At 49.5% G+C, this 24,391-nt stretch overlaps 2 protein-coding genes across 4 annotated transcripts in view; one reads left to right on the top strand and one right to left on the bottom strand.

Annotated features, from left to right (window-relative positions):
- The first annotated feature begins 2,522 nt into the window (after positions 1 to 2,522).
- SNX11 (sorting nexin 11) lies at positions 2,523 to 16,036 on the top strand. 3 transcript variants are annotated; one of them, XM_028521750.2, is made up of 8 exons: positions 2,523 to 2,667; positions 4,712 to 4,771; positions 5,728 to 5,782; positions 6,214 to 6,300; positions 6,603 to 6,703; positions 7,909 to 8,004; positions 8,222 to 8,434; positions 9,186 to 16,036. In XM_028521750.2, the coding sequence occupies exons 3-8, from the start codon at positions 5,741 to 5,743 to the stop codon at positions 9,457 to 9,459; spliced, it is 813 nt and encodes a 270-aa protein (XP_028377551.1). In that variant the 5' UTR covers positions 2,523 to 2,667; positions 4,712 to 4,771; positions 5,728 to 5,740; the 3' UTR covers positions 9,460 to 16,036. The 3 variants fall into 3 exon arrangements, with proteins under 3 accessions (XP_028377551.1, XP_028377550.1, XP_035889709.1); XM_036033816.1 differs by lacking the exon at positions 2,523 to 2,667 and adding an exon at positions 4,034 to 4,593; XM_028521749.2 differs by lacking the exon at positions 4,712 to 4,771 and having other exon boundaries at positions 2,557 to 2,667.
- A 3,781-nt stretch (positions 16,037 to 19,817) lies between these two features.
- SKAP1 (src kinase associated phosphoprotein 1) overlaps positions 19,818 to 24,391 on the bottom strand; it is a 263,510-nt gene continuing 258,936 nt past the window's right edge. The window contains exons 12-13 of the mRNA XM_036033815.1: positions 22,056 to 22,164; positions 19,818 to 20,254 (exon numbers count right to left, since the gene is read on the bottom strand). Of these exons, the coding sequence (XP_035889708.1) occupies positions 22,063 to 22,164 (102 nt within the window). The 3' untranslated portion in view covers positions 19,818 to 20,254; positions 22,056 to 22,062. The remainder of the gene's footprint in view (positions 20,255 to 22,055; positions 22,165 to 24,391) is intronic.

Below are 24,391 nucleotides of genomic sequence, written 5' to 3'. Positions count from 1 at the left end.
TAGGATATTTGAATTAAATGAGCCTGCCACTCTGAGGAAAATGACAGAAAGTATCCTATTTCAATATTTGAGCTTTCAAGCCAAAATGGTAACTTTGGAAAATATGGTATTCACCAAAGTGAGATTAACAGCTTCACTGAACATCAGTGAAGATTTTAATAAATGTGATTTAAAAAAAATATTAAACAATGAAATGCACCAATATTTGGAAGATCTGCATTACTCAGTAAACTAGTATTTTCCAAATGTTTTCAGATACCCCATTGTAATTAACCTTTAAGAACTACTGTTTGTTGAGTTTTGCTAATATCGAAGGGAATCCACAATAATTGAAGAAGGCTAAAAAAAATCTGTGTGCGATACTATTTCTTCATTTCCCAGACATAAATAACATAGTACAACAGAGAATGGGGAAGCAAATATGATAATTCAGCTGTTTTCTGTTAAGCCAGACATTAAAGGAATTTGCAAAATTATAATGCCACTCTACTCAATAATTTGTTTTAAAAGTGTAGCTCTAGTTCATAAAATATATTATCTTTTTAAAAAATATATTTTATTGATTATGCTATTATAGTTGTTCCATTTTCCCCCTTATATTCCCTTTCATCCTGCACACCCCCTCCCACCCATATTACCCCCCTTTAGTTCATGTCCATGTGTCATAAGTTCTTTAGCTTCTACATTTCCCATACTATTCTTACCCTCCCCCTGTCTATTTTCTACCTACCATCTATGCTACTTATTCTCTGTACCTTTTCCCCCTCTCTCCTCCTCCCACTCCCCTGTTGCTAACCCTCCATGTGATCTCCATTTCTGTGGTTCTGTTCCTGTTCTAGTTGTCTGCTTAGTTTCCTTTGGTTTTGCTTTAGGTGTGGTTGTTAATAATTGTGAGTTTGCTATCCTTTTACTATATGTGTTTTCTATCTTCTTTTTCTTAAATAAGTCCCTTTAGCATTTCATATAATAATGGCTTGGTGATGATGAACTCCTCTAACTTGACCTTATCTGAGAAGCACTTTATCTGCCCTTCCATTCTAAATGAAAGCTTTGCTGGATAGAGCAATCTTGGATGTAGGTCCTTGCCTTTCATGATGTGAAATACTTCTTTCCAGTCCCTTCTTGCCTGTAAGGTCTGTTTTGAGAAATCAGCTGACAGTCTGATGGGAACTCCTTTGTAGGTTACTGTCTCCTTACCTCTTGCTGCTTCTAAGATCCTCTTCTTCATTTTAATCTTGGCTAATGTAATTATGATGTGCCTTAGTGTGAAAAATATATTACTTAATATGTAATGGTTTATTATTGTTTTGGGTGAATTAATACATATTTAAAAAAAAGTTAATTGAATTTATCAGGGTGACATAGGCTAATACAATTACATAGGTTTCAGGTATATAATTCTATAATACATCACCTGCATATTGTCTTGTGTATTTCACTACCCTAAATAAATGTTTTTAATTTCTCAATTTCAATTTCTGATTTGGTGAATATCCCACATAAAAATAAAGTTCCCTGGGGTTCTTAATCATTTTGAAGAATATAAAGTGAGCTCTGGCAGGGTAGCTCAGCTGGTTAGAGCGACCTCAGACACCAAGGTTGAGGGTCCACCTCCCGTCAGGAAACAAATGAACGCACAAATAAGTGGAACGCATGGGTGTTTCGGTTTCTCTCTAAAAATCAGTTAAGAAAAAAAAAAGACTATAAGGGGATCCTGAGATCAACATAATTCAAGAAAAGCTGCTTTGAAGTATGTGCAGTAATCTCCACTTTACAGATGAGGAAACTAAGACTTAGAAAGATTTAGGACCAATTTAAGGCCACGGGGTCAGTGTAGTGCTGGGTATAGTACTTAGCTCCAGAGCTTGTATTTGTGACCCCTTTTCCTTGATATTACCTTTTCTAACACTATCTTTAAACTGGTAATTAAAAGACATTTCAACAACAGAAAAAAGTCTTCGTCATATTCAACAGAATGCTCATTGTTATTAACTAAGCGGCACCATCCTTCTTTGGGGTCTTTTAGGTGAGTGAAACGTTCCTGAACCATCTCAGTCCCGGTTTTCGCTGTGACAATCTGGGGTTTTACGAACCTGAGTCGGAGTCTTCTGATAACTCCGCTAGGGAACTGCAACCACCCGGGTTGAATTGGGGGACTCTCTGGAATTTGCGAAACTCCAAAAACAGGGGCGTTTTCTTCCACACCCTCCCACACTCAGGACCGTGCCTCGCAGACCCAAAAACCCGAGGACAACGTCCCCTCAGCCCCTGGGCTCCAGGGACCCTCGTTCAGACCGTTGATTATTCCCCCTGGCCGCTGATTGGATGGACTGACGACGATGGGCGGGACGCTGCCCGGGATTGGACGCCAGAACCCCTGGGTCACCCATCACCGGTGTTCACCGTCCAGCACCCGGAGTGATTGGTGCGGAGTCCCGACTGCCGCCAGGGCCTGGGTGGGGCCAAGCGCGCCTCGGGGGAAGCGGGATCGCGACTTAGAGCCTGGGCCTGCAGGGGTGGGGCTCCTGGGCACCCCGGATTGGAGTGTCGGGAGCCGTCTCCCGTCGTGCACTGGGGCACCGGCCACTCACCCGGAAGGAGAAGCCGAGACCGGCTATATGGTGGGGCGCTGGCGGTGTCGCTGTGGAGAGTGGGTGCTGCTCTCAGGTGAGGGAGCGTGGGCGGGGCCGCGGCCGCGGGGGGCAGGTGCTGCTTTGAGGTGAGGGTCGCTGGCTTAAGCGTCAGTAGCGACTTTTGGGATGGGGATTTCGCTTGACATCCTAGGGGCTGTCTTCCCTCCCGTAATAAAGGCCGTTACTTGCTCGGGATCCAGGGAAGGAAACCCGGCTTTTGCATTTATTTTTAAAGGAATGTAAAGCATCTTTCCTTCCCACTCCCCAAGATTAATAGGAAAGAAGAAGAAGCACCATGTGGCTCTTTGCTCCTGGTTCGTTAAGAACGGAGGGGGAGTGGCAGGAGCCAAAGAGTTTGGGTGTCTTTACCCAAACGGCTGGGACTAGGGACAGTGGACAAGGATTTTAGGGGGACAGGGGAGGCCCTTGCGCTGGACTGTGGTAGCCTTTGTGACTGACCTTCCAAGGGGAAGGAGTGGCATATTACAGAGGGACCAAAAGAATGGAGCAGAGCTGGTTGAGAACACTCGGAGGTTGGTCAGACGGGAAGCTTCCTTTGCCACCTGTGGGGGCTCGGGAAGGAGAGCTTTTCGAGTTGCGGTCTGGCTCAAGAATAGGTAAGAAGGGATGGAAGTCTCGGTGGCTCCGTATACTTCTACCACCTGATTGGTTTTCTAACCTGTCTCCTGAAATAGTTTAAATGGGAATGAAAAGCGTGGAGCTGAAGCCTTGAATTGTTGTGACATGGGAAAGTTTTCGGAGGAATCTACTCGGTAGATGGCAAACAACTAGATTCCTCTTGGAGTTATTGGTGCTGGCACAGAGGGAGAAAGGAAAGGAAGCTTCAGATGTGGTTGAAAGGGCACAGGAAATGGAGTTGGCGTTGAGTTGCATAAGTAGCGGAGAGAATCACGGACTCTATCCTTATTTGGATGACAGATGGCTCCATCTCCCAGATCATGGAGCTAAACTTTAGAACTTCTTCCTCTTCGGAGAACTGGACTTCATTTCCTTCCGAGGAAGTGGCATCGATGGGGAGGAGAGGAAGCTAATGGAGATTGCTAGAAACTATTACTTGAAGTCTAGGTTTTTGCATTTGTTCCAGTGTTTTTAAGGAAAGTTGGAGCTGAAACTTTCTTAGTGACCTTTGAATTTAGATTTAAGTACACAGCATCTTGGGGGACAGGGGTCATGGGATTTTAAAAAAAAATCTGTTTATAGCTATTTGTTTCTAAATGGCATTAGCCCCAAAGGAAAGAAGAGGAAGTTGCAGCGGAGGTGGTTCAGGGCCCTAGGCAAACTCTTGTTGAGTCCAAGAGAGTGATGAGCATTTAGTTACTAAGTTATAGTCCTGCCTTTGGTAAACCTTTCAAGGCACAGGAGGTGCGTGAGCTCCCTGGACCTTGGCATGGTCTTTCCTGTTGTTACTTCTGTGAAAAGACACTATGGAATCTTTTAACTCTGCTCCTGTGCTGGCAATTGACCAAATGCCTGGGGAAAAAAAAGAGGGAAAAGTATTTTAAAATCTGAGTAGGTTCATCTTTCAGAGTAAGGTGGCCTGCTCTTTTTGGTCACAGCCGTTTGAGTGCCTACATTGGGCTTTTTATGCCTTGGTTGTAACGGCATTGGGATTGCTATTTTTCAGTTCAGGAGCCCTTTGCAGTGGCGACTGCATCAGACGAAAACTAGGTGGTCAGCAGGAATGCTGTTTAAGATGGTACTGCGATCATAAAGCCTTCGGTTTGCTTGACCGTGTCGCCCGGTTTTTCTTATCTGCCGTGCAGCTTTTCTCTGAGTGCAGTGTCTGTGTGGAGAGACCTCCTGGCACATTGGAAAGAATTCGAAAAGCTGTTTGCTCTGCTAATTTTGTGGTGTAAATGAGTTCCCCTTCTTTTGAAACATTTGCCTTGTGTTAGCAAAACATAAGAGAGAAAGAAACTCATTACACGCTCTTCTAATGGTAAGGCAGAACTAATAAGGGAATGTGTTTAAAATTAATTGTGGGACTGTAAAAATGAGTGGATGTGAATGGGCATGGGGGGAGGAGAGGGAGATCTTAGAGAGTCTTGTTTTCCCAGGAGCTAACGCAGATCATTTGTTGGCAGTACATATTGGCTGAAGTCAGTTTTCATTTCAAGGTAAATTGAAAAGGGAAATTAAACCTTATTGTTCTGCTCTTAAGAGAGGAGAAGGGGGTGCAGGTGGCAGCCAGGGTGGTTGCTGTCGGAGTGGTTCTAGCAGTAATAAGATTAGTGCTGTATTTTAACAGAAGGTGACATCATGGGCCCCTTTGGACTTGAGTAACCCTGTGCTGCAGCCTTCATGGTCCCCTTGTTGGAGTGGGCGATGTCGCTGTAAACTACCACGTTGGGGGAAATCAGCAGCTTAGGCTTTAATGAATCTTTACAAAGGAGTGGGAAACATCCCGCGTCGACCTGTGTAGCTGTGGGGTGTTTGGGCAGAGGTACAAACCAGGTGGCATGTCCAGCAAGGAAATAATTAGAAGCTTGGGCTTGCGGTCTGGAGAAGAAATGATTAGATAAGGGAAGGTCGGAACTGGGTAACCCACCATTGGGGTGCTCCTGGTGCTGTCAGACTCTGATTTACCTCTGGGGAGAGGACTGGTTAACAAGACAAAGAGAGACTTAGGAGCATCTGTGTTTTGGGGCGGGGCTTGGCTGCCTGAACAGCCAGAAGGGGGCGCTGTTAGGTTCCCTTGCAAAGCTGTGCTGTGTGTGCCCACAAGGCCACTCTGCCTGCGGTCTTCGGGCAGACAGGGTTTGCCACCCAACCTCCCTGTTCGTGGGGCTTGAGGCCAACACCGCACAGACCCAAACGTGCCTTGGTTAGAGGTGGCATAGTTACGGGTCTTGGCTGTGGTCTGAAAAGGGAGGCAAACCCCCAGGACTTGCAGCTGTTGTGATGTGGGGGAGTTTTTTTGCTTCCTCTTAAGTTGTACAGGAGAACTAAAAAAGGTGCCTGGGTTTCCCCAGGAGGGTTGATGAAAATTTTTTAGGGTTTTGCCCTGGTAAGGAGTGATAAGAATAGAAGCACACTAACCACAGTTGTTCCCTTGTCATCTGTCCCTTTTTAGATGTTTTCTTCCAATGGGCCTTTGGTGTAGGATGTTGGAGAACCAAGAGCCGGAGGTAAGCAAGTGGTCTCCAGGGAGCAGTGGGGAAGTTTGAGGGGGTTTAGGGGAAGATGCGAGTCATTGCTCTGAGGTGTCCTCTGACAGGAACGCCTTGGCGATTCTGATGGGCTCCAAGTAGAGCCAGGAGAGGAGAATCAGTGGTCAAGGCGTCTCTGGGAAACGAGGTTCTGTTTTGACTGACTTTTCCATTCCTTAGAGTAGACTGGACTGTAAGCTTCGTGAGGGCAAGGATTTTTGTCTCATTGCGGTTTCCCCCCGGTGTGTTAGAGGAGTGCCTGGCACGTACTGGGTCAATAAGCATTTGTTGAATTTAGTGAACCAATGAATAAAAGTTGGTGCTGTTTGGAAAACTCTGCCCACCTGTGTTGTCAAAGCTGCCTTACTGTGCGGCCGAGCTGAAGCTGACGGAGCATTTCTTACCTTCAGGAGGTGATCACTGTGCGTGTTCAGGACCCCCGTGTGCAGAATGAGGGCTCCTGGAATTCTTACGTGGATTACAAGATCTTCCTCCATGTAAGTGCATCACACTTCTATACTGGGATCAACACTCCCAGGGCGGAGGGACAGTGCTGAGGCAGAACCTGTCTGGGGATGTTTTTGACAGGCCCGAGACAGAGACAAAGGAGGGAGGAGAGGAGCGAGAGCGTGGGCGGGCGTGCCTGAGAGTTGCTTGCAGGCTGGTAGCACCTTGCTCTGGGTGCAGCCTGTGAGCAGGACTGTGGCCTGTGGCTTAGATCCGCAGTGAGAGTGATGATGGGGAGTTGCGTGCTCTTTGTTTTTTTCCGCTAACCCCTTTCATGTACTTTTTCCTGCAGACCAACAGCAAAGCCTTCACTGCCAAGACGTCCTGTGTACGTCGCCGTTACCGTGAGTTCGTGTGGCTGAGAAAGCAGCTACAGAGAAACGCTGGTTTAGTGTGAGTCTGCGTGTCCTTTCTTTGGGGGTTTGAGGCTGGCTTTTAGGTGCTTACTTGGGGATTAAGAGTTGACAGTGAGGAAAACGTGGCAACGTGCCAGACACTAAAGAACTTGAGAAATGTGTTCTTAAATTATGTTTCTAAATCAGTGAAAAAAGGAAAGACAGAGTTCTTATTTCTAGTATTTTGACCTAACTGTGCCATAGGAATAGCAGGAATATTTTTTGCGTGCGTATTAGTATAGAGCTAAACAGATGGGCTGCTAGCATTATAAATGTGCTTGTCACTGGCTATCAGGAACTTTAGCACCTGGACTTATTTGACGGGTGATCTGGTCCATTTGACATGTAAAAATTGTGATTTTTGGGGGGGTGCAAAGCCCTTTTCTCAGAGACACAACAGGCTGAGAACCTTAGGAAAGAGCTCCCACACCTTAGGAAAGCCCTAACACTGGAGATAGTGTAGAACAGTGATTCCACCACAGAATGGTCACGAATGCTCTGGTGATGGGTGGCCTGTTGACGACCTAGCTAGTGAGTTACCGTGTGGGACTGGTGAGGACACTGTCCTGGGTCTGGCCCTCTAAGCCAGGCGGAGCTTCCCCCAACAAGCTGCCTGTCTAGCCTTGCCGTTGTCTTTCAGAGTTGTGTGCTGACCCTCACAAGAGAGGCCAAGGAGGTTTGGAGTGGGTGGATGACAACTCAGCTCCTTTTAGGAAAGTCCAAGCGTGTGACTTTCTGGGATTGGCATAGGGAGTCTTCATCGACACATAAGGACCTGCATTCTCTGTGTCTCTATGTCTGAGTTTCTCCCTTTTAAGAATAATAGTTGAGGGTGGGCGTGGGTTTTGTAAACAGTGTAGTATAGAGCATGGGGTTGGAAGTCATAGGCCTGTTTCATAACCAGTTCTGCTGCTTACTAGCTGTGTGCCCTGGGACATTTTCTCAACTTCTCCAATTGTATTTCCTTGTAAAATGGGAGCACTAATATCTTTCTCGTGGGCTTTTGGGGTGTGTAAAACATTAAACGTAGTCCCCGACACAAGGCATGCGGCCAGTCATGGTTAGCGCCCCACCCCTGCCATCTGATTAGAAGCCGTCTGTATTGATTTGTGCCTCCTTTGGGAGGATTTCCTTGATCAGGGGCTGAAGTGACAGTCTCGGATGTGACCCTGATTTTGGGTGTTACATTATGTGACTCCACAGGCCTGTCCCTGAACTTCCTGGGAAGTCAACCTTCTTTGGCAGCTCAGATGAGTTCATCGAGAAGCGACGACAGGGTCTGCAGCACTTCCTCGAAAAGTAAGTGGGCGTGCCGGCTGGCACGTGCCTCTGAGGTGGGGGCGGGGAGGGGGCACGGTGAGCGGCAGCACTGCCCACGGAGCATGCAGGCGGTTTGGGATGGACCCCTTCTTTGTACCCCCGTGCTCACTCAGGCCGGAGTCCTTCGGAGGTTGGGGCCGGGGAGAGCAAGTCCTCGGGGTGATGCTGTGTGTTGTCCCACCTGTGTTTGCCCCAGGGTCCTGCAGAGCGTCGTCCTCCTGTCAGACAGCCAGTTACACCTCTTCCTGCAAAGCCAGCTCTCGGTGCCCGAGATAGAAGCCTGTGTCCAAGGCCAAAGCCCCATGACCGTTTCCGATGCCATTCTTCGCTATGCTATGTCAAACTGTGGCTGGGTCCAGGAAGAGAGGCAGGGCTCTTGTCACCTGGCTAAAGGAGACCAGCCTAAGAGGTAACTGAAGCTCTCTTCCTTGAGACACTAGGAGCTAGGGTTACTGTAACCTGCGCTAGAGAGGTGCCGCCTGATAGAGAGGGGAAAGTCGCAGCATTGGTAGTCTTTCAGAAGGAGCTTAATTCTCCTCGCGTGTGTCTCGCATTCCGTGCGCAAGAGTCAGCGTTAACCCTTCCCTGGGGAGCAGGCTGTCCTATAGAGACCGGGGGAGAGAGAGGAGAAGGCTTTCCTGTTTGTCCTGTCCTTTATGTCCCCCCCCGTTTAAAACAACTTCACTGAGATACAATTCACATTCCATAAAATCCACCCTTTCTGTGTACAATTCAGTAGTTTTTAGTTTATTCACTAAACTAAAAACTAAACTATTCACGTTGTACAACCGTTAAGCACCACAGTCAATTTTAGAACATTTTCATTACCCCAAAAGAGACCTTGTACCCATTAATGTGACTCCCCGTTTTCTCCAACCCCTAGTCCCCAACAAGCACTAATCTGCTTGCTTTCTGTGTCTGTGGATTTACCATTTCATGCAAGTGGGGTTGTAAGACAACGTGGTCTTTTGTGATGGGCTTCTTTTACTTGGACGTTTTCAGGGTTCATCCATGTCGTAGTGTGTATCAGCGCATAACTCCCTTTTATGGCTGAATAGTAACCCATTTGTATGGACATACCACCTTTTGTTTGTCTTCATGTGTGTCTGTCTGTTCATTTGGTTTATCTGTGCCTTCTTTCCCCTCTCCCACTCTTCTAGTTGCTGCTTTTTTCCAAGATCGGCCAGGAGGAGTTCGCCCTCACCGCCTCCCGAGGAAGAAAAGAATCGTTTTGAGGTGTGGGCCCCTGTTGTTGACTCTGAGGCCCCCTCCGTGGAAAGCCCCCCTCTGCCACCCCCTACCTCGCCGTCATGCTGTGACTTTGCAAGACCTGATGAGGGACCCTCTGATCCTCAGCCTGTGAGGAGGTCCTTGGGAGGGGACCATGCTGTGCCTTTGGATCCGAGTCAGTTAGGAGCAGCTTTGGAAAAGTGAACTCTGCTCTGAACTCGAGGGCCTGCTCTGGGGCGGGCAGAGAAGATGCAGACGAGGCGATGCGAGCGCCCGGGGGGCACTGGGCACAGGGTAGGTGTCGGCGAGGCCGGGCTGCCTCACAGGTGCCTCTGTGCGCGTTGGTTGCATAGAGGTCGGTCTTGGCGACTCCTCAGGCTTCCTCCATAGAAATAAACACTGTGCAGATGTTTGTAAGCTAAGCGCAAGGTGCAGGGGCTGTTGGTTTTGAGCAGAATCCCATGTTTACTCCCTTGGGAGCTGAGTTTCTTATGATGTTTGTTAACGGGCCCAGGAGCGCTGCCCCAGGTGACTGATTTTGGGGATCTGTAAGTGGCAGATGTTAAGCTGCCGTATGGAATATTGTCCCGACAGAATTGCTGCGTTGTTGTATTCCCACTGGCTCTGCTTTGCTGCAGGCCCTGGAGCACTTCGTTTCTGGCAGGCTGGCCCCTTGCCTACCTCCTTGCACGGCCAGGGCGGTGAAAATTTATTCTCCCACCTCCTTGCTTTTCCTCCCCTGGTACCACTGAACGGAATGGTGCTGTGGTGGCTGTTGTGGGGGTTTCCTGCATATGCCGAGGCCTCAGCCTGGCTGTGTGGGGCCCGGGGCCCACAAAGTAGGTCGTGACCACCCATGAAAGAGGAGTGGGCTGTTCACGGCCAGAGGAAAGGCAAACAGCCCGGGGAGGTTTGTTTTGGAAAATTCTGTCCTGGCCTGTCACTGTCTCTTCTGGTTATAGAGCAGAGATGCAACCGTCTTTTCTGCAGAGGTAGAATGGGCTCCTGTCTTTGTTGAAACCTTTTCTTCTCCCTCAGTGACAGCTCCCTGCCTCCAGGGCTGCAGCCGCCGCAGTGCCCCGCTGCTGTGCGGCAGGGAGGCCATGTGCTCAGTCCAGTGGGGCGCAAGGGCTTTGTTTCTTCCTGGAGAGGACCTGGGGGCGGGGGTGGGGGTGAGGAGCAGCATGCCTTCCTTCAGACAGCGAGGCATTCTGCCCTCCTGCTGCCACAGTTCCTCTCCGCTGGGAGCCAGAGCTGGGAGGAGAAGAGCGCCGCTGGCATTCCGCATCGCTCTGCACTTAGGTTTGTGTGCGGTTCCTGCCCACTCGTCCGCCCGCCGGCTGCCCCACCTGTCCGCGGGCTCTTGAACTACCAGCCTAAGCTGTGGGACTGTCATGGCATTTAGTTCAGAGTTGAGGGGCTTTGGCCTGAAATAAAATTCAACTATTTAAGACTGTTGTTGCAATTTGTGTCTAACAAGCTGTAGCAGAGAAGGAGGGAATGGAGGCTGGCAGTAGTTTCTTTCATAAATCATGAATTTATCAGTGTGGAAATAATGGTTCAGAGCTGTGCACCGCATCTCTCCTGCATTGTGTGTGCAGCTCAAGTTCACCACTGGAGGAAGGACTGTTTTCCAAAGAGCCAGGATCTGGCTGTACTCACGGTTATGGGCATGAACCTTGTTAGGTATAATTTACCTGATGCTGCTTCCGTCCTCGCAGCCTGTCTGAGGTGCCAGGTGCTGAAAGAGAAATAAAGTTTGTCAACAGGCAGATGCAAAGCCCTGGCTGGGACTCATCCCTCTTTCCTGCCTGCCTCCCCTGAGTCTCTCCTTTATATGATGCAGCAGAGCAAGGCGAGGATTGAAAACCTACAGAGGCAAATCCAAAATGTCAAAAGAAGTTCATTTAAAAGGGGAAAAAAAACTCCATACACAACCCTCACAAAAACCCGACAGATGCTAAGCTAATGGCATCCGCTCTGCCGATTGGTGGGGATGACTCATGAATATTAATAAGTCCAATGCTCCAAATGGTGCAGCTGTGAACCCAGCTGTGCCTGAAGCTCTCTGATCTCGAAACTTCCAGACAGGAGCCGGAGGTGGTCTGTGTCAATTCCCTACTCAGCCAAAAAACAGCAAGCTGGGTTGGCCTTCTTCTGTTCGTTCCTTTTCTTCCTGGAGTTGGTGCTCAGCAGCTAGTTCTGCCAGCAGGGTAGGCTGCTGGGACAGCAGGAACCATTCAAAGACACGAATGCAATTTTTCTGACTCCCAGCTTTTTAAATGATCCATTAACAGCAGTGCATATCACAGCACTTCGGTTAATCCAAGGCCAGGAACCATCCCCTCATTGTCTTCTGCGGAGTTGAGCGTAGTCCGCGGAAGGAACTGTCCTAAGAAGGGAAGACGTTTTCTAGTAACGCAGGCGTGGAGTCTGCAAAAGTGGACTTCCTTCTCCACCCACGCCATCCCATTCGCCTCTGTTTTGCTGTGTGTTGCTTTGTCCCTTCATATATTAGGGGCTAGCCACTGTGGCTGATGACCCCTGTGTGTGACCTACTGAGCTGTTCTGTGGAAGGGAAGTATTTTTTTGTTAGAATTTAGAATTGAGGTAGGTTCTACACCTGATGTAGCCACCTTCCTTCCAATAGCCACTTCCACAGCCCAAGGCTAGTCCTCTCCCGGTACTCAGGATAAGTGACCCCGAGCTCATGGGGTTCATTTTGTTTGGGGGAAGGAAACGTGTGTGTGCGCATGTGTGTATGTGGGTGGAGGGGGGGGATTTCTTGAATGAAAATCATTAGTTGCACATGCATCATTTTTTGACTTTGGTGCCCAATGAGGGGGGCAGAGCAAGTATTACACTCATTTTCTATCCGAGGAAACTTTTGAGTTGAGCTAAGCATGGTTTTTAAAAATATGCTTTTAGATGGTGTTAGAATATATTCAGGAGAGAGGTCCTTTATAAGCTCTGTAAGACAAGGTTGTTCCCCAACTCCCACTCACCCCACCCCCGCGGCGGGGGGGAAGCTTTTTAAAAAGCTAAAACCACCACTACTCAAGGAAAAAAATCCCTCTGCTTTTCAGTTCTCAGAAATCAGACCTCTTCCACAGTTCCTAGATTTCTGACTGCTGAGGCCTTCAATTCACACCACCAAGCCCTAAACACCTTGTACCCTCCCTGGTAGCTTGGGAGGTGATCGGGCCTTTTTCACGATCTGATCGAACATTCAGTTAGCTCCATGTTTGTGAATGTATGCCTTAGTGGTTGCTGAACACTTTTATAGTATTTAGGGATGAGGAGGACAGCGGGCCAGGAGGATCCAAGGTGGGATGGGCGTAGCAATGGAAACAGACCAGCTCCTGGCTTGCCTCATGGAGGCCGCAGGAGCATTCAGTCGGGCTGGAGTGGCATCTGCGGATTTGTGTGTGAGCAGCCAGCTGAGACACAGCTAAAGCCAAGCAGATAACCGCTGTGGTGCGAGATAGCGACTTCCTCAGTCAAGCCTGGGCACCGATCCCAAGCCACCCCTCTCGGGCGGCCCTCTGCCAGCAGGGACTCGGCTCTGTAGAGGGCATGTTGCCCAGTGCAAGGTAACCTTTCTTTGAACTGTAAAGGAGTGTCCCTGTTCCTATTCTTAACCACTGTACCTTCTTTCCTGAGGGTTTCCTTCATTGATTTGGAAGTCCCCCCCTTACCTCTCAGTGATGGCCTGCCCTAGCTCTTCTCTCCAAGGGGCTGTTTCAGGAACCGCCGCAAAGACCAAGTGGGCATCTGGCTTCCAACAGGGCAGCAGGAGCTGGTCCTCGAGTCTCACTAGAGAAATAACTTGGGTCAAATCAGTTCTACCTTAGTGATGGAGCCGGAAAGCTGCAACCTCAACTCTCAAGATACAATAGATACAGTTTATACTCAGAAGGATAACAAGAGCCACCCTTTTTAGGAGACAGCACTCCTGACTCGCGTAAGCGGAGTGAATAATTTTACTTCCTTTCCGTTAAGGGGCGACCTGGTCCACTTCTGCAGGCAGAGGAGGAGAACAACAAGCTGTGCTTACCTAGCAGGGAAAGGGGCCTGGACAATATACAGGGAGAGATGGCAAAGCTAGAGTGTGAGAACTAAGAGATCACCTGAAAGTCCTGAAGGCGTCCCTCCCCCCTGGAAGGGCAGGAACGTAATATGCCTCTGGAATTTTTGGGTTTGGGGAAGCCACCAGCCCCAATTATTATCTGTGGCCATCAAGTCCCCCCTTCCTGCCCTTTCAGCCAAGCACTTTTTCTTTATACCACCCATTTGGAAGGGGCAGTTCGTTCACACCCTTCAGCGTTCTTGCCCTGTGTGTGTGCCCCTTCCCTGGTGGCCATGCTATGGGGAGCCAGGCCCACCAGCAGCCCGACCTGAATTCCTCCAGCAGAAGGCCCAGAAGAGTGAGAGCCCGAGGCGGTTTGTTGGAGGCAGTGCAACCTGCCCGTACGAGACTTAGATATATTCTACCAATTAGGGCACATCTGTTCCAAATGCTGAAAGGCGGGCACTGTCTCTTTAAGAGCCATCCCACTCCTCTCCTTGAGTGATGAGGGCTGGGAGCACAAGGGAGTCAGATGCTGATTAAACAGTCCTACTGCCGAGCTCTGTTAGAAAATTACTGTAATTATGATCTAGTCCCAGCAGAGGGATGAGTTCCAATCCTGCTAATAACCCTTCCAGGTGCCTCAGATTCAGGCCCACGGGAGGCAGCGTCGACCGGGCTCTCGCTGGCACCAGGGCCGGCGCCGGCCCTCCAGTCTGGCCTGTGCAGGCCAACACGACAAATGCACTGGACCCTGCATCCTGTCTCGGCCTCCCGAGAAAGCAGTAGGTTTTCGTTGCGTCGTGGTTTTTTTTTGTTTTTGTTTTTGGTTCTTGATAGCTCCTGGGAGTCATTCTGTGGGAGGAAACTTTCCCCTAAACTAACATGAAGGACCAGGAAAATCACAGCGGCGAGATGCCAGTGTGTCCCGACCCCTCACGTCCGCCTGGGGACTGCCGGGAGCACTGCGCCTGCCCGACCCACGGCAAAGCCGAGGGGAGCCCAGCAGCAGCCTTCCGCTGCACTGTCTCCCGCACTTGTGTCTGCGAACCTGCGTGTCTTGCTCTGAGGTAGAACACAGCATTTCCCTTGGTCCTGACCAAGAATTTCAGGGATTCCTGCCACTGAAAAGGGAATCAGGGATAGTGAACAAAGCTGCAGAGAGCGATTCGCTGTCATCCAGCTCTCCAAATTGACGAGTGCAGGCTTATTTGTGTGAAAACATCAGTTCCGTAGCGCAGCTCTGCAGCAGTGCCGGACGGCAACTCTCAAAGGTGCGTGCAGAGCGCGAGGGCTTGCTTGCTGGCTCCTAGACCAGCAAGGAATTCGTGGCATTTGTGCTCTGTGTGTTTCCCAGCCTAGCCTTGAGCTGCTCCCTATTATTAAAGCACAAACTTCTAAAAGGTGGGGCAGCCTCTCAGTGCTCGGTTCTAAGCACACGCAAATGCCCCGAGACAGCGGTTCTCAGCTAGCGGTAATTTTGTGCCCAGGGGACATCTGAAAACATTTTTGGTCGTCAGAACTGGGGGTGGCGGGGGGGTGCTGGGTATTACTGGTATCTAGTGTCTAGAGGCCAGGGATGCTGCCCAACAACATAAAATTATCGGGCCTAAACCGTCAATCACTCCAGGTTGAGAAACACTGCACTAACAGAGGGAAGTACTAAGCTCCAGGTTCTGACTTTGCCCCCCCCACCCCAACGCCCACTGCACCACCCTGGGGATGCCAAAGAAATGATGGCGAGTTCCCAGACGCCAGGTGCTTTTCCAGGGGCGGAGTCTATCGGTGGCAGGCCAAGTGGGGTGCCTACCATGGGAAGCTTCCAGTAAATGTGGGTGGCGTGCATGTGCTCCCTGGCAATTTGAGGCAGGACATGCTGGATGGAGTGTCTGACTGAGGGGAAGAGGGGAGCGCCTGGAGTGTGTTTTCTGTCCCATGATCAGATGTGGGGGGACAAACGGTGGCCAGCTGCTCACCATCAGGTTAAGAGTGTCCGCGGTAGAACCAGATGCCCTCTTTGAGGACGGGCACTGGAAGACTCTTGGAATTTATTCCCATCACAGGAGGCAAGGAGGTGGCCCACATTGCCCAGTGCCACAGAAATGCTTTCCTCAGTGGCACCCTGCCAGGTGGAGGGGTGGCAGGCTGCGATGGGGCCCCACGGGGGACATGAACACACACGGCTGCTGGCAGACGCCAGCCCCACAAGCAGCATGACACCAGAGACACCAGGCCCCTCGGAACTGCCCGCGCGTCTGGAAAAGAAGGCCTAATTGGCAGGGTTTGCCCAGGAGTCAGGCCTGCAGAGGAGAGGACTTCATCAGAGGGACATCGCGCCCGGGGAGCCTGGCCATCTATGGATCAACCACCCGCTGCCCTGGCGATGGGGCAACTCATTTTGCCTTACTGACCACTCGTCCTGGTCACATCCGAGGTCTTGGAGTTGTTTTTGATAACTGTCCCTTTTGGTCTCAAAAGTGACCTGGAAAATAAGTTGTATGGTCATCCTATTAATAGATTGGGGGGGGGGAGCATTACATATGATTTTTCCCCCCACAAAATGGGCTACATCTTAAAATTAATTGAATCCCAAAAGATTGAAAAAGAATTGTCACTGATTTTTACTAACAGGAAAAAAAAAACCCAACCCAGCATGTTTTCTGAAGTTAGTTTTTGATAGGGAATTAGGGCGAAAAATTCCAGTCCTTTGAAAGAAAAAAAAAATCTCTTTTTAGCTGTAAGTTTCAAACTCCCTACCCAATCTCTGTAAATTCTAATGGGAAATGAAATGGCTGGACGGGAGGGGAGGGGAGGAGCAAGGGACTATGGTAATCCACAAACTAGAAAATTAGTTTGAGTCACTGGGCTGTGTAGCAGAGAGAACCCTCTGTGTAGACGGCTGCATTTTCTAAAGTCAGCTCCGCTGATTTTGCTGGTGCTCTGGGAATTAGCAACTCGGCGCCACTCAAGATTTATCCTTTCCGAGCCACACCTGGTGGGAGACCTGCCTGTGGGAAGGGCTTCTTTTTGGCCAAAGATGAAAGCACCTCTGTCCCTGGCATCTGAGAGTGTTGTTCTTAAGATGCAAGAAAAAGAGAGAGAGAGAACATACTTTGGTGTTTTTTTTTTTTCCTTTCTTGCTTTGCCCCATTGTTTTCAGACTGGGTTTTGAAAAGGCAGGAGCATGCACCGCTCCCCCCACCCCTTCCATCTTGCTTTTTGCTTGGACACCACTGCTGTGCTGTGTCGCAAGCACGGAATGTGGATTTTGAAAATGTGTCATTTGGAGGTGTCTAACCGCGACAGAACATGAGTGATTCGAGAAGCAAAGCAGCAGGCCGAGAATTTGAAGAGTCTCTCATTTCATTTCCCTTCTGCAGCAGGTTTGCTGTGACTTCGTCTAGTCACCGCCTTTCAGACCCTCGGTTTTGCCACTTGGCAAGATGAGCCGATCACCAATAAGGTGGTTCGACTGAGGAAGCTGAAGTGCTACCAAAAAAAAAAAAGTTAATGAGAACTTGAAATCTAGGCCCTTCCTTCCATGTTATGTTTGGATGAAACATCTCCCCGAAACAGGGGAGACCACATCTAGTCCGCCCCGCCCTTTGGCATTGTTCTCACTTTACGTGGAATCACACTGTCTGGGTTTAGGAAATGAGACTTCGCAGGAACTCTCCTTCCCATTTTTAGTCACCAGGGGGAGGGATGCAATTGGTTTTGAATTAAATTCAGATTTCCAAGAGATGTAACAGGCCATTGTATGGGAAAATTTAATATCGAGGTTAACTGCAAAACAGTGTCTATGCTATTTTGCTACATGGATGACAGAGAAAACACACTAGAAAAAGGGTGGTTTTAATGAAATGTAGCCGAAAGATTGCTGTCAGAGCATTGAGTATTCTCAGATATTAGTTTGGACAACACAGGCCAAACTCTTCCAGCCCTGGGTCAGATTATCCAGTGGGTGTTGGTGAGCTCTGTGTAAATAATTCATCTGTAAAAGGCAGATACACGTTTGCTTCTTAAATTCAGGATCTGAGCTTTCTTATTTTTTCTTCTTTACATAAAATCAAGGAAGAAAACAAGTCTCCCACCTCTAACTCTCTCCTATCTCACGTGCCAGAGCAATTAGTGGTGATTAAGAACCCATTCTACATTTAATGTGGTTAGTTAAGTGGTCTAATACCCCCAGTTACCCAGTTAGTCACAGGCAGTAAGGTGGGGATCTGGTTAGTGGCGTCAAGCAGGGACGTGTTAATCTGATTGGCCAGTTGCCTTCAGAGGCGGTTGGCTCAGATGGTGGCTGGTGAATTGAGTGGGGAGCAGTTTTGCTAGGTGAGGTTGATCTCCATCCAGAAAGATGGGAGGAATCCGCTGTCTCCAGAAGGTCTCCTTTCAAACCCTGACAGAGAATGGCCTTCGGCCCGGAGATAGTCTCACCAGCACTTGGGACGTGTTCTCTCTTTTCCTGCGTGTAACAATGCCAGGGATAGCTCGGTGGTTGCGGACCGTATTTGCAGTCAGTTCATTTGCTGATACCTTCTCGGGCCATTCTACTCGCTGTTTCCACTGAGTTCAGCAGCTAAAGGGTGAGAGGTCTAGGTGTGGTGCCTGCCCTGCAGGTAACAGAGGTGCCGAAAGACCTTTGCAGTTTGGCAGACGGTGGTTTCCGCAGGTCCACAGGTACAGAAGGGACTACTGCACTAAGGGGATTTTGTTTGAGATGCTGGAAGCCAACGGCCGTGCTACTGGGAGGGCCTTGAACTGTGCAGAGAGTGAGATACCTCCATCCCTTGACCTTGCACCTTTTCATCCCCTCTGTGGCCCCGCCCCAGGTACCTGCTCTTCTGGCGTGTTTCTCAGTCACATTAGTGGTGCAATGGTGTCTCTCCTCTTAGCCACCCCCCACCTTCCAGACTTGGGTCCCTGGGGGTTGGTTCTCCAGGGAGGGGATAGTCAGGGGCATGAAGGGGCTTCTGTTTGCTCCCTCTGTCAAACACTTGAGAACAATACCCATTGTTGTTATCTGTAGGTTGGGATTGGTGCAAAGGTTCCTAAAGCTGGAGGCCATTGGTTCTCTTTGGTTCACCTGCTCACATGCTGCCACCTAGTGGTTCCTTCTCCTTCAGCACCCTGTGCGAAATGGAGGGGACGTTAGGGATAGTTCTGTGTTATCTTTTATCTCTTTTCTTTTTTTTCCCCCCCAGACCGGAGGCTTCCTCTTTTCTTACCTCTTTATCCAGAGCATACACCAAAAGCGCCATTGTTTTTACTCCTGGGTCAGAAAACCTGGCAGTGAAGAGCTGGCATAGGATCTTTCGAGAACCTTGGGAATCACTGACAACATCCCCCGTGCTGCCCGGCTTCTCTCTCTGGGGATGTGAAATGCACATCTCACGGCAGGGCTATGGCGCGGGGTCACAGGGCTGAGATGCATGTCTCACTGCAGGGCTATGGCGCGGGGGTCACAGGGCTGAGATGTGTGTCTCACCGCAGGGCTATGGCTTGGGGTCACGGAGGTGAGAAAGGCTGCTGCCGACCCAACACTGCTCTCTGGGCAGCTTCAGAGAGAAAACGTCTTTTCTTATTTTTATTTATTTTCTTCATTTTTATTTTTCAATTACAGTTTATAGTCAATATTATTCTGTATTAGTTTCAGATGTGCAGCATAGTGGTTAAACACTCATGTACTTTACAGAGTGGTCCCCCCACCCCGATATTTCAAGTACCTACCTGGCTCCATGCAGAGTTATTGAAATATTATTGATTCCATTTCCTATGCTGTAACTGACATGAGAGAAAATTTCTATAGCGGCTCCATTGCCCACTTTTCAAAACTTGTTGTGTAGACAGGCAGCAATAATAGCCAATCCTTACTGAGCAGTTACTATATGCCCAACATTAGTTCTAAGTACATTACGTGTGTTTTTTCCTTTAATTTTCCTGATGACCCTGGTGAGATGGAGAATACCTCTTCTAAGGTGAGGAACTTGAAGCGTAAAAGGTCAAGTAACTTGCTCTAGAGAACGTATGTAGTAAATGGGGAACTGGGGGTTTATTCCCAGGCTGCCTGGTTCCGAGTTTCTGTTCTTAACCACTGTGTGTTGCTGCCTCTTCAAGGTACAGGTAGCCCGAGCGCTGGGTGCAGGCAACAGGAAAAGGAGCGGAGCTGCGTGTGCACACGCCTTCCTCAAGCTCTTGCTCGGACCCTGCCTAGGACTCGCTGCCTGCAGGACCCAGTGGGGTGGGTAACGAAGGCCATAAAGGAACTCTCCAATGTGCTGACTCCAATGACGTGCTTCCAGCCCTGTCTCGTTTCAGAGAGATCTGGCACACAAGAAAAAATAACCAGGGAGGCAGCCAAAGGCAGTCTGAGAGGCAGAAACCAGGCGGGTCTGGGCTCCAGAGACGATCCTGCCCCGAAAGACACCCGCGAGTCCCCTCCTCTGTCTGGGCTCTTGTATCCGTCAGGCCGTCCCTTCCCGCCTTGCTTGGGGTTGGCAAGAATGCCCAGAACCAGCGCTTTGACACCACTATGGAAAGAAACTCAACACCATTACACATGGCAGGGAACCAAATCTGAATTTATTTGTGCTTTTAAAACCAGTCAAAACACCCAGAAGCTCCCTTTGCCAAAGGTTTCCTCCTCTGTCACCTTCTCTGCGACAAGCCTGTGGAGAGCGCGGAAGTGGCTGTGCGGACGTGTTTAGAGAAGCAACGAGCTATGACGAGGCAGGTTTAGTACCAGGTATGCGGGATGCGCCTCTTCCCGTTTGTCTGGCTGGCGATTACGGTTGCTACGGAAACGGGTCAGAGAGTGTATCTCTTCAGTAAGAAGCCCGCGGTGGTGGTGGGTGGCAGGGGTAGAAAGTGGGAGCTCTTGATGATCAGTTTCCTCAGAAAGGCAGGGTGGAGAGAAGGAGGTGTGTCCTAGGGGAGGGAAAATACATACATTTGCTTTTCGGATTCAAAGCACAGAAGGTGCAGAAGGGCACAGGGTAACAAGTGTCTCCCTGCCTCGCAGTCATGCAGCTTCGCTGTCCTTGGAGGCAACCGGTGTTAGCATTTTCTGTTTCCTCCCGGAGGCGTCTCACACACATGGACACAACCGGAACTCCCTTTTTACACCAATGGATCAAATTAGGCTGATGCTTTCTGCTGCGTTTTTTTTTTTTAACTTACCGACAGATCTCAGAATGTATTCCGTATCAGTGCAGACAGCTGCTTTTTCTCTCTCCCTGTTGCATAGTATTCAGTTCTGTGGATGAGCTACAGTTCCCGGGCTGGGTCTCTGTGGAACACTCAGGCTGTTTCCAGTGGTGTGCGGTTACGAACAAAGGACCTCGTGTGCATGCGGTTGTGCGTGTGTGCAAGTGTAGCTGTGGGGTAAACTCCAAGGCCCGGAATGGTTGGGTCAGAGGAAGTGAGGAAAGAAACAACTTTGTTGTTAGGTAAATCGAGTGAAGGAGGGTGAATCTGCTTAGACTTGACCAGAAGAGCCCAACCCTTCTACGGTCACGGCCAGGGACGGAGCCCTCACTGGGGAAGCCGCACAGTCAAACCTTGTGCGGCAGGCCCGAGCTGCCGCTTTCTGGCTGTGCAGGGGCCCTGGGAAGTCAGATCTGTCCTCACGTGCTTTCCTCAGCACGTCCACTCGGTTGCTGCTGCACGCTGGAATGGGCCTTGGTCCGGGAGGTTCCGAGGACAGTTCGTGTCACAGTCACACATGTCACCCCTCACCCCCAGCAATAAAGTTGGCTCCCATAGGTTGGACGATGGAGCTAGCGACGTCATGCTGGCTTGGGGTGCCTTCCATCACCATCCTAATTCTAAACAAAACCCATTCTGTGCCAAAGCAAGTGCAAAGTTACCCCACCAAAAGCAAGCACTCCACTGGTTTAAAATATGATATGGTTCTTGATCATAAAATGCAAGTCACATTCTTTGTGACCTGGAAGTTCATTTCTGTTCCCTAGGAATCCCCATACTGGGCCCCTGGTCCTGGCCAGTCATCGTTAATGCATGGGCACTTGGAGGAGGCGGTGACCGCCTGGGTCTGAAGCTGGGAACACAGACCCATGCTGGTGGCTGGTGGCAAGCATTCCTAGCTGTCTACAGTACCCATTCTCCCCTCTTCACTGTGTTAACAAACCCCTCCCCCACTTTTAAACTAGACACAGGTTCTACCGAGAATGAAGCTTTTTTGCAGCTTTGTATGTCTGTGTGTTCAAGTTCTGGCCAAAGGAATGTAAGGAGAAGTGGTGTGTACAACATCTGTAAAGCATCCTCGAAAGGACAGGGTGTGCCCTTCTTTCATTGTATCTTTCCTGCTGGGTAGGAAACAGATGTGATTGCTGGAGCTGGCGCATGTGTTGTGGGCCACGAGGTAACCTGAGGGACGCTGGCCACGCACCGTGGAATAACAGAAGATGTCTGGGACTCAGATACCTTGCATCACTTACCACCAGATTTTTACAGAAGAGAAAAATAAATTTCTGTGTTAATTACATCGGTTACTTTTGAGTTTTCTGTTACATGTAGTTGAACCTTAATCATAATGAACACAGTCCCCTCATTTAGGGAAAACAATTCCAGAATCACCTTCTTTCAATGGTGAGCTACTGGCATCACTTTTGGAAGTGAGGAGGAGCTGCTTCCCTGGCAGCTCGCATCCTGCACAGAGAGGCGCAGGCACGGCCCCCAGAGGCACTGGCAGTAACAGTCCCCCTACCTGGGCTTCATCTTTCTTCCACTTCAAAGGCAGTGGTGAGGTACTCCTTCGGAACGATCCCGACCAGGCTGTGCAGTTCTCCTACCCACCAGCCGTACATGTTGTACTCCTGCAGAACGACAAGAGGATGGTTGCGGCAGAATCTGGTCACGCTGCTGCTCATGTCTCGCGACGACTGCACAGGACATTCTATTGGGGGGTTCTTTGTTGACACTATCAGGATGACTTGTTAACGCCCTTGATGAGACTATTAAGTTTTAAAAAGTCATCCAGCCCTGGCTGTCGTAGTTCAGTGGATTGAGCTCGGGCTGTGAACCAAAGTGTCGCAGGTTCGATTCCCAGTCAGGGCACATGCCTGGGTTGCAGGCCATGGCCCCCAGCAACCGCACATTGATGTCTGTCTGTCTGTCTCTGTCTGTCTCTCTCCCTTCCCTCTCTAAAAATAAATAAATTAAATCTTAAAAAAAAAGTCATCCAGAGGGGGAAAGCAAACATTTTCATTTTGCCATCTTCCTGTCTACACTGTAAACACGGCACATTTGATGCCATTGCTGGACTGGAAGAGGTTTTTTTTTTTTTAAATTAAACAGAGTCGAATGGCTTTTTCAGAGAAAGTTGGGCCCACTCTAAAATGCCAAAACACTAAAAAAAATTCAGGGAGTCAGGTCAGAGTTCAAATCAATATTTACCAACCACCATCTACGGGCAAAGTGCTGTCTGAGTTCCCGTGAGACACGTAATGATGAATCAGAACATTGTTCGCTCCCTGGGAGCCCACAGCAGAGAGTAATGGGCTCTGGAGTCAGACAGACTGGGACCTAATCCCCGCTTGGTCACTTAGTAGCCATGTGGCCTTAGCTCCCTGAGCTTTAACTTCCCCTTCGGTAAGAGTAGGGAGGCCATCAGCCCCTCCCCTATGCCGTGGGGATGTAAGTGACGCCAGAGAAGCGGAAACAATTCACGGTGTCTGATACATAGTGGGTGCCCTCGACATTAGAGGTGGAGACTGACAGGTCCATCGATGATGACACACAGGACATAAAAGCCACAGGGAGGGACAAACAAGCCAGGGGAGGAGAGGGTTTAGAAGGCGGGGCAGGCCCGGGGTTGAGAATGGGGCTCCCCGAGCCCAGAAGAGCTGCTCAAGGCACAGCGGGCGTGGAACACGACGGGAGTATTCCTGAAAACGCCAGAAAACGTTTCCTTTCCTTTGAAGGGAGTAAAATTTAGGAAAACATGGGCAATAGAGTGTATTCCAGTCCAGCTGGGTTTGGGGTGCCACGGAGTTGACTGGCTGCATCTCCACATCTAGCTGCTGAGTTCTACTAAGAAGAAAGAGAAAGAAACAAAACCAGGTTGGTGACAAACCTTCTGGGTCAAGTGGTTATCTTTTTTTTTTTTTTTTAAAGATTTTATTTGTTCTTAGAGATGGGAAGGGAGGGAGGAAGAGAGGGAGAGAAACATTAATGTGTGGTTGCCTCTCACATGCACCCCACTGGGGACCTGGCCCACAATCCAGGAATGTGCCCTGACTGGGAACCGAACCTGCGACCCTTTGGTTTGCAGCCCACGTTCAATCCACTGAGCTATGCCAGCCAGGGCCTTTTTGTTTGTTTTTGATAGTGTTGCTCCCCTCCTCCAACTCTGCCTCTCCTCCCTATCTCAGCTGATGACCACTTTTCCACGTCCAAGGGGAAAAGAGAAGCCGTTAGACTTAACTGCCAGCCACCGAGACAGGAACGTCCCTGTGCTGACAACCAGCCTTCTTTTCCATGACTGTGGAGGGGGGTCCTCCCCCAGTTTAACACCATCCCTTGTCACGTGTGCTCGTAACCCTTCCCCTGTCTTAGAAATGAGGCTCTATGGAGTCGGACCTCTGCCTCCAATGTAAATGGTTCCTTCCATCAGCCTTGAAATGTGTTCAGGTTTCTTTTACCTTTGGAAACAATTACTAAATAGTCCCCCCCCGACACGTCTTCTTTCCGTTTCTGGTAGTCTATGCCGATTGCCAATTCCAGTCAAACTTACTGAGTTTCCTTCACTTCACTGTTCCACCTTCTGGATCCCCATCCACTCTTCAAGCCAGTCTAATCAGGCGCCTGCTTCCCTGCCCCACTTACGCTCTCCCTCCACGGTCTCCTATGGCCTCCTCGTTGCTCAAGCCCCGTGGGTGCTTCTCAGCCCCTGACCGACCTGATCTCTCAGCAGTGAGGCCCCTGCAGACCCTTCTCCAGGCATTTCCTTCCCTTAGTTTCCGTGGTAATTCTACTCTCCTACTTTCCAGTTACTTCTTCCCATTCTCTTCTGCAAGCTTATCTTCCCCTCTCCCCCTCCTT

Source organism: Phyllostomus discolor, chromosome 8 (assembly GCF_004126475.2).
Source record: "Phyllostomus discolor isolate MPI-MPIP mPhyDis1 chromosome 8, mPhyDis1.pri.v3, whole genome shotgun sequence".
Classification (NCBI taxonomy): Eukaryota; Metazoa; Chordata; class Mammalia; order Chiroptera; family Phyllostomidae; genus Phyllostomus; species Phyllostomus discolor.
The sequence above is the reverse complement of the archived record's forward strand: the minus strand, read 5'-3'. Positions and strand labels throughout refer to the sequence as shown.